At 40.1% G+C, this 11580-nt stretch overlaps 2 protein-coding genes across 2 annotated transcripts; one reads left to right on the forward strand and one right to left on the reverse strand.

Annotated features, from left to right (window-relative positions):
* The first annotated feature begins 915 nt into the window (after nt 1–915).
* LOC144572114 (calcium-transporting ATPase 1, endoplasmic reticulum-type-like) lies at nt 916–6182 on the forward strand. Its single transcript, XM_078321532.1, has 8 exons — nt 916–2537; nt 2957–3023; nt 3116–3237; nt 3736–4014; nt 4104–4481; nt 4591–4700; nt 4811–5039; nt 5200–6182. Exons 1-8 carry the CDS (start codon nt 1119–1121, stop codon nt 5776–5778), a joined length of 3183 nt encoding a protein of 1060 aa, XP_078177658.1. The 5' UTR covers nt 916–1118; the 3' UTR covers nt 5779–6182.
* Nucleotides 6183–7314: 1132 nt separating this feature from the next.
* Nucleotides 7315–10937, reverse strand: LOC144572115 (receptor-like protein kinase HERK 1). The gene is made up of 2 exons (XM_078321533.1): nt 10585–10937; nt 7315–10066 (listed from the first exon to the last, which is right to left on the reverse strand). The coding sequence occupies exons 1-2, from the start codon at nt 10585–10587 to the stop codon at nt 7541–7543; spliced, it is 2529 nt and encodes an 842-aa protein (XP_078177659.1). The 5' UTR covers nt 10588–10937; the 3' UTR covers nt 7315–7540.
* Between the last annotated feature and the right edge of the window lie 643 nt (nt 10938–11580).

An 11580-nucleotide genomic window follows, 5' to 3' on the forward strand; every position in this document is an offset into this window, starting at 1 on the left:
GGTTATTTGTAACAGTCTTTCTAATAAATCAAATTATATAGTATTCCATCTATTTTTAAAAGTAATATATAAAATATTTATAATATTTTAATACAAAAAAAGAATAAATTATAAATATTTCTATTTAAATAAAAAAAGTCGAAACAGCAAAAATTTTTTTTGCGGTTTTACTTTATTTATTTTCTTTTTTAAAACGCAAAAAAAATTGAAACAACAAAATTTTTTTGCGGTTTTGGAATTCCAAAACTGCAATTTTTTTTGCGGTTCTGGAATTTCATATTTTTTTTTTGGATATTAATAAAAATTTCGGCAAAATATGAGATATCTCAAATAGCCAAATAGGCAACCCCTCGCCAAACTGTGTGCACTCCCATGTACATGCACGCTCTACCACGCTGCTTCCCGGTGGGCGCTGGGATTGGTTAATTAAAACTTTCCAGCATTTCCATTTTTGGGTCGTTATGTTATACAGTTATAGACTTATTAGTGAAGTGCGCTTCAGTATTACAAAACTAGCCACTTTTTCTTCTACACCCAACTATTTCCTTTTTTTAGTTCCAACAAAATATACAGGGTCTAGTCAAAATACCAAAATTAAAGCGCCAAAGGTAGATTTACTGGAAGAACAGTTTTTGCTTCATAAAGCGCAAAGACTCTAGAATCAAAACAGTAGTAAAATAGTTTGTGCGCTGGATGAAGCCAAAACTTCTCTGTTAAAATCTTTACCCAAGAAAAACTTCCTGAAGTGAGTATTTGAAATCAATAAATTTGGGGGGTTTAAATGTGAAAGTTAGAAAAATAAATAACTACGAAAATAAATCAATAAATAAGGCCCGGAGTCCCGGACCCAGAAGGCCAGAACCAGAAGTTGGCTGCAGCAGTCGTGCAAACAATCTCTCTCTCTCTCTCTCTGTCTCTCTCTCTCTTTTCTCTCTCTCAGGCGGCGGAGAGAAAAAGAAGCACACCAGAGAACAAAACAAATTAAGAAAAGTCGTAACCAAAGGCCAAATTCAGACTTATAATCAATCTCTCCCTTACCAAACCCTAACCCGGTCTCGACTTCTTCTTCCTCCTAATCCGACCAGATCGCCATCATTGTTGTGTTGTATCATAATTCCATGGGAAAAGGAGGCCAGGAGGAAAGTAAGATGGTCTCATCAACCCCCTCCGAAGCTTCTCGAAGTAGTTTTCCTGCCTGGGCTAGAACTCCTGAAGAATGTGAGATTGAGTTCAAGGTTTCCTCTTCGTACGGCCTCCAATCCGACGAGGTGCTCGCTCGCCGCAGCGTGTATGGTTCGAATGAACTTGAGAAGCACTCTGAACCGTCCATCTGGCAACTTGTCGTCGAACAATTCAATGACACTCTTGTTAGAATTCTCTTGGTCGCCGCCGTGGTGTCGTTCTTCCTTGCCTGGTACGATGGCACCAAGCATGGCGATGAAATCAGCATCACTGCTTTTGTCGAACCACTCGTGATCTTTCTAATTCTTATAGTCAATGCTGTGGTCGGTGTTTGGCAAGAGAACAACGCTGAGAAGGCCCTGGAGGCGTTGAAGGAGATCCAATCAGAACACGCCACGTGTAGGCGTGATGGGCAGTGGGTACGCGACTTGCCCGCAAAAGATCTAGTGCCAGGCGATATTGTGGAATTACGAGTCGGTGACAAAGTTCCTGCTGACATGCGGGTCCTATATCTGATCAGTTCCACTCTCAGAGTAGAACAGGGGTGTTTGACTGGAGAAAATTCATCTGTTAACAAAACTAATAAGAAGGTTTATTCAGAGGATATGGAAATTCAGGGGAAAGAGTGCATGGTTTTTGCTGGCACAACTGTGGTTAACGGATGTTGTGTTTGCCTTGTTACTCAAACAGGTATGAATACCGAAATCGGGAAGATCCATTCACAAATCCACGAGGCATCTCAGGAGGATGATGAAACTCCACTAAAGAAGAAATTAAATGAGTTCGGCAAGGCTTTGACGGCCATAATTGGGGTTGTTTGCATCTTAGTTTGGTTAATTAATGTGAAATACTTTCTAACAGTTGAGTTTGAAAACGGTTGGCCAAAAACTTTCAAGTTTTCCTTCGAGAAATGCACTTACTATTTTGAAATTGCTGTGGCCCTTGCAGTGGCAGCCATACCAGAGGGTTTACCAGCAGTTATTACCACATGTCTCGCTTTGGGTACCCGAAAAATGGCACAGAAAAACGCACTTGTCAGGAAATTGCCAAGTGTGGAGACGTTGGGTTGTACAACTGTTATCTGTTCTGACAAGACTGGGACTCTAACCACCAATCAGATGTCGGCAGTTAGGCTTGTTGCAATGGGTGCACATGCCGGCGCAATTAGGAGTTTTAAGGTGGAGGGGACCACATATGACCCGCTTGACGGGAAGATACATGATTGGCCGGTTGGGAGGTTGGATTCAAATCTGACTACAATTGGAAAGATTGCTGCTGTTTGCAACGATGCAACCATTGCACAAGCTGAGCATCAGGTCATTGCCAGTGGTATGTCAACTGAGGCAGCTCTCAAGGTAACGGCTAACGGGTTTTGGATATTTTCTGGGAAAGTGGCAATTTTATATGGTGTTCATTTTTCATTTTTAGCGGTTTGGTGAATTGGTCGTTATGAAAAAGATACCTGGACTCTGAAACTTGCATGCATAGAACATCAAACTTATACATTACAAAGATTTATTGCCCGTTATGATAACAATTTGATTCAAAACTTAGTGAATATCTGTTTAAACAGTGCATAGTTTTGTATATCTGAAGTAGAAGTCTTGTTGTATTTAAATTTAAAAGGAAACTATTACATAGGGTTTTAAAATGCAAAATTCGCTGCAACTTCATTTATATTGGAGCTTGGGATATCGCATATAATATAAATAACAGTTTTGACTGTGTCTTTAAATTGTTTTTGACAACATGCTTTACTATGTTTCTATTTCAGGTCTTAGCTGAAAAGATGGGTCTCCCTGAAGGACATGGATTTTCTTCCAATTCTTCGAACTTATTAGGTATACTGTAACCGCCAATAGTTTCCCTATGCGACAATCAGTTACCAGTTAATTTTGACATGTTTCTTTTTATTGCCTTCTTTTTAACTCAGCATGCTGTCAGTGGTGGAACTCTAATGAGAAGCGTGTTGCAACTCTTGAGTTTGACCGTACTAGAAAGTCTATGGGAGTAATAGTGAAATCAAAATCAGGAGATAATTCCTTACTTGTGAAGGTAATATTCTACATTCTGTCTTCACTTGCACATAACATTTTTGTCTTCACTTGTTTATTATTCAAATGCGTATTTCTTTTGTCTCTTGTTTATTATTCAAATGAGTATTTCTTTTGTCTCTGCCTCCTCAATGTCAAACCAAATGACCAAAAAGGAACACTTTAGATATCGTCTGTGTAAGTTTCTCTGTACATTCATGTTGCAAAATGTAACATTTTTCCTCATTTTGCTGGGCTTTAAGAGCTCAAGAAAACAACGTAGAAATGTAGAAATCATCCATCTCTTTTGATATTACAAGTCTCTTGACAGAAATGTCGCAATTTATTAGATGCACGCCAGTAACAGCTTGGTGCATCTTTTCATTCTAGTTTTAGACGATGTTTATTAAGTAAAAGGGTACATGCAGGAAGGAGCATAGAGAGTGGACAAAATTGGAAATAATTTTTTAAGCTGTCATTTATTAAATCTATATATACTAATATCCTATTGTCTTACCAGGGAGCAGTGGAGAATTTACTGGAGAGAAGCATTTCAGTTCAGCTACAGGACGGATCAGTCGTGCCACTTGACGAAAATACAAAACGTGTCATCTTGAGTACTCTTCACGACATGTCGACCAGTGCACTTCGCTGCTTGGGTTTTGCATATAAAACCGAACTCAACCAATTTGCTACCTATGATGGAGAGGAGCATCCAGCTCACAAACTTCTTCTTGACCCCGCCAACTATTCCTCTATTGAGAGCGACCTAATTTTTGTTGGTTTAGCAGGCCTAAGGGTAAGTATTTAACAATTTGCTCGTAATAATTTAGTTTTCATACGAGAATGACTCATTTTCGTTGGTTTCATCTACTAAAATAATTGAAGGATCCTCCAAGAGAAGAAGTGTACTCGGCAATAGAAGACTGCAGAGCAGCAGGCATCCGAGTCATGGTCATAACTGGAGACAATAAAGAAACAGCAGAGGCAATATGCCGTGACATAGGCGTATTTTCTCAAAACGAAGACATAAGCATGAAGAGTCTTACAGGAAAAGAGTTTATGTTACTAGATAACAAGAAGCAGCTACTGAGGCAGGAGGGAGGCCTCTTGTTCTCTCGCGCTGAACCGAAGCACAAGCAGGAGATTGTGAGGCTGCTCAAGGAAGACGGGGAGGTCGTTGCCATGACTGGAGATGGTGTAAATGATGCACCTGCACTCAAACTTGCCGACATCGGCATTGCCATGGGTATTACTGGCACCGAGGTATTTCTTTGTTTGTTTCAATTTCCTTTTCCTTTTTTGTCTCAGGTTTAATTGTGTTGCCATCCTTCAGTGAGCATATGAATTTAGTTTTGTTGTTTGTTTCATTCAGGTGGCGAAGGAAGCCTCAGATATGGTCTTAGCTGATGACAACTTTAGTACTATTGTCTCTGCTGTTGGCGAGGGTCGATCAATCTATAACAACATGAAAGCTTTTATAAGGTACCTTTTTTCCAGAAAAAAACACTCTTTCCCCATTTGTCCTAATACTAACCTTTCGTGGCTTAGTGTTTATGCTCACTATTTTACCTTTGATGTTTGCAAAATGTTAGGTACATGATCTCATCAAACATGGGTGAGGTTGCCTCCATTTTCCTTACCTCGGCTTTAGGAATACCCGAGGGGCTGATACCCGTACAACTTCTTTGGGTGAACCTTGTCACCGATGGGCCCCCGGCAACCGCATTGGGCTTCAACCCCCCAGACAAGGACATCATGAAAAAACCCCCAAGGAGGAGCGATGATTCCCTTATAACTCCATGGATTCTCTTCAGATATATGGTATACATCGAATATATTTAAACATGATGTTTTCAAATGGAATATTGATCATCTCTTTCTGTTACAAGACATACAATTAAGCCCTAATCTAGCAAAATTGACCCAAACTGACAGAACTTAACATGCATTCTGAGCTGATATTTTCTTTCATTTTGCACAGGTAATAGGAATGTATGTAGGAATTGCAACAGTGGGCATTTTCATCATATGGTTTACCCACGGATCCTTCTTAGGCATCAACCTGGCTGGAGACGGTCACACCTTAGTTACCTACTCACAGCTATCCCACTGGGACAAGTGCCCCACGTGGGACAAATTTACAGTAACACCATTCACCGCAGGGACCCACACCTTCTCTTTTGACTCCAACCCTTGTGATTATTTTCAAGCTGGCAAAGTGAAGGCCACCACCCTTTCCCTCTCTGTACTTGTTGCTATTGAAATGTTTAATTCCCTTAATGCCCTTTCAGAGGATACTAGTCTTCTCGTCATGCCCCCTTGGGTCAACCCGTGGCTCCTTGTCGCCATGTCAGTCTCATTTGGTCTTCATTTCATTATATTATATGTACCGATTCTGGCACAGGTTTTTGGTATAGTTCCTCTCAGTTTCAACGAGTGGCTCCTGGTCTTGGCTGTTGCACTCCCTGTGATATTGATAGATGAGGTGCTTAAGTTTGTAGGCCGGTGCCTGCACTCAACTGGTAGGAGTGCCCGGTCTAGGAAGAAGAAGGAAGAGTAGGATAGGAGTGGTCATGTTTTGACTAGACCCTGTACTTTGCACCACTAAAAAGGCAGTCTGTGAATGTGAGGTGGTTGACTTTTCTGACAGCGTGTTTTACTGTGCTATTTTTAGTGATTTTCTTGGTTATATAGCAAAATTGGAAAGACATCTGTAACCATTCATATGATCGGAGAACTCAACAGCCAAAATAAGCAACAAAACCAAATAGAAAATCCAGCAAAATTTCGACTGGTGCTGGGGTCTGGGAGGGGAGAGTTTTGCTTTTCCTTTTTCAGATTCAAATTTTCTTTTGCAAGTTCTTCCTTCTATTCATAAAAATAGTGGAGGTCATAGAATAGTAGATATGAAAAAATTTGGAAACTCAAAACTTTGTTTAATACAGGTAAAGATGTTTAATATTTCTATTTTTTTCCCGGTGAACTTGTGCAACTTCTAACTGTTGAATATTGAGAAAGTTGATCTTCTGCGGACTGCAGGTTGATGCTATTATGGTGTATATTATCTTGTCATTTTTTACTTTGTTTAATGTCGTGTTTGTACCCAACAAGTATTTGTATGTGTGTGTGTTTGATCTAACGTTGACCCTCGGATCCGTGTTTATGTTACATAGGCTTTGAGAGATCATTCAATTTAGTTCTCTTTGAAGTTTTGTTTTGGGGGGTTCAGACCACAGTGGGAGGTTTTACGCCTGTATAATACCATGTCTATAATCGTACCAATTCAAATCCCCTACTCATTTTTTTATAGCAAATGATTATATCGGATGGGGATGGCCGATCAACAGTATTAACATTAATTTGTAGTGCTTCAAAAAGCTCATTTTTTGTTTCACTAGGCGGCGAATTATTTAATTATTTTGGTACCAAAATAGAATGGGTCTTTTTGGGCAAACACTGCAACACCATATTATTCGCACCACTGCCAGTTCAAATTCCCAATTAGTTCCTAAAGCAAAAGAACATAGTCTAATTGGTATCTATTATGGCTGATAATTCAATATTTACTTCTCACATTATTATATAACAACAATCATCAGTTCAAACATTCAACATTTCAACATAAACGAGTTGACTCATGAGTCACGAGCCAACTCAAGTTACTCGCAAGTTGAATTCAAGTTAGCGAGCCAACTCAACTCAATATTATCAACTCGAGTCGAGCAGTCAACTCGACTCACTATCTTTCGAGTTGAATTCGAGTTATTCATAACTCGAGCTAACTTAGCTCATTAGCAGCCCTATACTACCCTGCACAAACAAACAATTCACTTTTAAAAATTAGTGAAGAACCAAAAGTCAAACAAGAAAGAGAAAGCAAACAGTAGGGTTTGGAAGAAAAAGCAACCGAGGGGATTACTTGATATGATACCAGAAATTTGAATGCAATTCAAAACAGTGAAACTCGCAAACACAATCATGCAACATGACATCCAATTCAACATGCCAGTCTGGACGTGCTCAGATGTGAGTGGTTCTTCAAATCTTGTTGTAATTTGAAATATGCTTCATAAAAAATGGAGGTCTAATTCAACACTGCAAACAAAACAACTGCCTTCTTGAGGTTCTTTAGATCCTAATGAAATCTCTTTAAGTTAATTACAAACATATTCTGATAGTGCTAAGAGAGAAAAAAAGGAACCAATACAACATCTAGGGAGACAAGTACTACTACTTCTATAGCAAAATATAATAAAAAGAACAATTAAATAGGAAGCATACAGAAGAAACACTACAAGATGGTCATACCCAAACCTTTCAACTCACCTCCCTTCGGCCTTGATTAATTGTGAAAAGACCCGGCTCATGGACACATCAGACAAGTCTGGTTCGTTATGAGCATAAGATGTACCTGCCTCACCCAAATCCACACTCTCCTGTGACCCCACATCATGCACATGCGAAGACAACTCAACAATCCGGTTAATGCTATTTACCTCCGAGTTTGCACCCGAATCTGTCTCCTGCAACTGCTGCACGTACTCCAAGTTCCATAAAACATCTCCCATGCTCGGTCTCTCCACCCCATAATCAGCCAAGCACTTCTCAACAGTTATCCCGAACTTCTTCAATGATTCAGGTTTGATTGTACCCGCAATCCTCTGATCTACAATTTGTTGCAATTCTCCTCTCTTTTGCCACTTCATACCCCACTCGGCCAAGTTCACCATCTCCCTTGGCAAAGTCGGGTCAATAACGGGTCTTGCACACAACACCTCTAGCAAAACAACTCCAAACGAGTACACGTCGGATTTCTCTGTCAGTTGTTGCCTACGGAAGTACTCCGGATCAAGATAACCAAAACTACCCTTGACAGCCGTGCTAACATGGGTCTGGTCTAATTCAGGTCCGGTTTTCGACAACCCAAAATCCGAAACCTTGGCCAAGAGATTTTCGTCTAAGAGGATGTTAGCAGATTTAACATCACGGTGTATTATAGCCTTTGCAGATCCAGTGTGGAGATAGTGGAGACCTCTAGCAGCCCCAATGCATATATCTAACCTCTGTTTCCAGCTCGGGGCGGGTATTTCAGTGCCATACAAATGACTCTTAAGCGTACCCTTCTCCATGTACTCATAAACCAAAATCATCTCATTTCTCTCATCGCAGTACCCGATTAGAGACACCAAATGGCGATGTCGAAGTCTTGACAACAACTCAATTTCGGTGCGAAATTCATTAAGCCCTTGTTGCGATTTAGGGTTACCGCGTTTTACTGCAACCTTTGTTTCATCCCTCAAAACCCCCTTGTACACTTTCCCAAAGCCGCCTACTCCGATAACCCAATTCTCATCAAAATTGTTTGTGGACTCTTGTAGGAGAGAGAATGCAAAGCGGTAACCATAACTTCCGTTCGGGCCCAATGTAAGTGTGGTTCCATTGGAAGTGCGGCTACCAGTGCTAAGAGATGTGAACCCGTTAATCGAAAAAGGCATCCAAGTTTTGGAACTCTGTCTCTCCATTTTTTTCTTTTTTTTCATGCACATTAATGCGACAATCAGTAAGAAAATCAAGATGGCAACGGAACCAATAACTGACCCCAATATCACCCCCAAATTTGCCTTTCCACCTGAGGATTGAACCATGAATGCAGAACCCGACCCGTTTACTATCTGCATTATCTCAAGCCCGTTAAGTATCCCATTCGGTAATACATTCTCTAGTGTCGATGGGCCTATACTGACCTGTATTGTATCTGTTGAGTCACTAGAATTTAGAACAAAATCAGTGTAGTATGCAGTTGCCAGGCTGTTTTGAGTAAGGGTAGAAAGGTCCATATCGTGCACCACCCACCAACCATCGATATAAACATTAAAATACAGTAGATTAAGTGACGTGCTAATTATGTCGCAAAAGTGGAGTCGGATGAGGTATGATGAACCCCCATTCACCTTAAACTGCCATGACATGTTGAAAACTGCTGCAGTGGTAGTGTTTGACACCACCAGCTCAGCTGCAGTGTTATACACCGAATCCGGTGCGGTCTCCTGTGTGGCTCCACCACTCATGTAATTGATCTTGCCGCTATATACTACATCTTTTGCGAGTTTTGAGTTGTTCAAGTAATTTTGGTCTATGACCCAAGTTCTCCAGAGGGTATCATTGTCAGGTGTCACAAGAGGGCCCCCCATGTTGACCCGGTACATTGTTTCTAGGGTTTGTTTTGACATGCCAGTATATTGACTGAAAGGATTCACAATTTGTGCCGTGTCGGATATTAAATTATCAGGCACTGATGTAACCTCTATGGCATTGACAAATGCAAGGTTTTGAGACGGCTTGAAGGAAAGAACTAAGGTGTCACTTGTTAGGTTCAGGGAATACTCTTTGAAAAGTGTAGTAGATTTACCATTAGGTGTAAAATCTGTCAGTAAGACCACATCTTGGGTCGAGACGGTAAATTCGGCAGTGGCAAGGTCGTAGTTTTGGTATGAAAAGGGAAAGAAATGAAGGCGGATGAAGTGCCGACCTTGTTTTTGGACTTGAAAGGTGTAGCTGGAGGGTCCAGTAAAGATACGGGCTGTACTTAGAAGAGGGGCATTTACGGTAGAGGGAATAGAGTTTGACGAGGTGCTCGCTAAAATGTCTTGAGGAGTCGTAAGAGAGGTAGAGAGAGAGGTGTCAGAAAGAAAGGTTCTCTGACCAATTGTAGTGTTTGTGCGGGACCCACAATCTATCAGATAGTTGTCAGGTGGGTTGTATTGTGCATTACAGGTGTAATAAAGAGAGAAAATTGTGTATACGGTGAAAAATGCTAGTTGAAGCTTGTGAATTGCCATTTCTGTGACCTGAAAATGAGATAAAAGATGGTCAGATTTACAAAAAAAATTCCGATCTCAACACTTGAAGCCTAATTTAGCAATTCTTCAATTGGAACCTTTCTGAAAACACAATTCTGATATGGCCTCATTCAACTGATACCTTTTGATATGATCCATAAAATACCCACTGCTAAATTATATAATTCAAAATAAAAACCATCTTTTATTAGGTACGCAATACAAATTGGTAAATGGTTACAGTCAAAACTCAAGTAATTGCTACCAAAGTAGCACTGATATGCTAAAAAAAGCATGATTACGGTTGCTAATTTATAAGCGAAGGTGGCCTTCTATTGTTTGTGAAGTACCTTACTTAAAATTAGTGACTTTCTACCATACCAAGCAGTAATCCATTGTTGCTACTTCTACCATGGTTTGGAAAATCTATCGGCAGCGCACGATCCGATTATTGGGCGGCGATTTTCCAAACCGACTGACCGCATTTGGGCTAAAAAAAGAAAGAAAAAAACTTGGAAGAGACGCACCATCCGAGTTACGCAGATTCTTCACTCTAGTTTGATTGCGGCGCGGCACACTGATTCTTCCGATTTGATTGTTCAAAGGTAGATGCGATTGATGAGGAAGAGAGATTTGGGGACAGCTGAAGTAGGATCCTTTAATTAAAATTATGAAAGGAGAGAGAGAAAGAGATCTGGGATTTTGTTTCAGTAGAACTAGCTGAATTGCTTAGCTTTGGAGAAAGTAGGGAGAGAGAGAGAGAAAGGGTCAATGGAGAGAAACCGTAGATGGTGCGGCCATTAATTGCAGAGATGGTACAGCAGCTGTGTGAGAGAAGAGACTACAGAGAGAGAGAGAGAGAGAGAGAGAGAGAGAGGGATTGAGATTTAATTTAATAACACCTGACGCGTCCCAGTGAGTTTATAAAATAATAATATCTGTGGGGATACCTGATACCTCATACATGCCAGTTTATCGGGAATTCACATCCTCTCCAATACCTGATAAGGGAATTTTTTACAATTACTAGATCTGAACCGTACTTTTTAACTTGGCACGAATCTCAAAGCCCAAAAATACAGCCCCTACAGTGACCCGAATCCCAAGCTGATTGAGATTTAATCTCAAACCGTAAAGTAAGTGATCCTCTGCAATATCTGTGCAATACCTGAGAGGATACGGATTCAGTTTATCGGTGGTTGACTGGTTGTAAAGCATAATTATATTTGAGTAAGGCTAGGTTGCTACGGCTTGATATTTGAGTTTTTAAAATTTTAATGGTCGATTCAAACCGTTCATCTTATTTTTCATATTAATATGTATTTGGAGTAGGGGTGTCAGTGACACCCTTTTACTCGTTTATCCGACTCATATCATATCTGAAAACACGGGTAAGGGTAAGATTTTTTTCCGTTAGCTAATTGGGTACAGGTAAGAGTATTGATTTTTTTTCGTTATCTTATCCGTTTTTGTATAATTTTCAAAAAATAAAATCATATATAGATATATATTTGTATGAAGAT

Source organism: Carex rostrata, chromosome 20 (genome assembly GCF_964058835.1).
Source record: "Carex rostrata chromosome 20, lpCarRost1.2, whole genome shotgun sequence".
Taxonomy (NCBI): Eukaryota; Viridiplantae; Streptophyta; class Magnoliopsida; order Poales; family Cyperaceae; genus Carex; species Carex rostrata.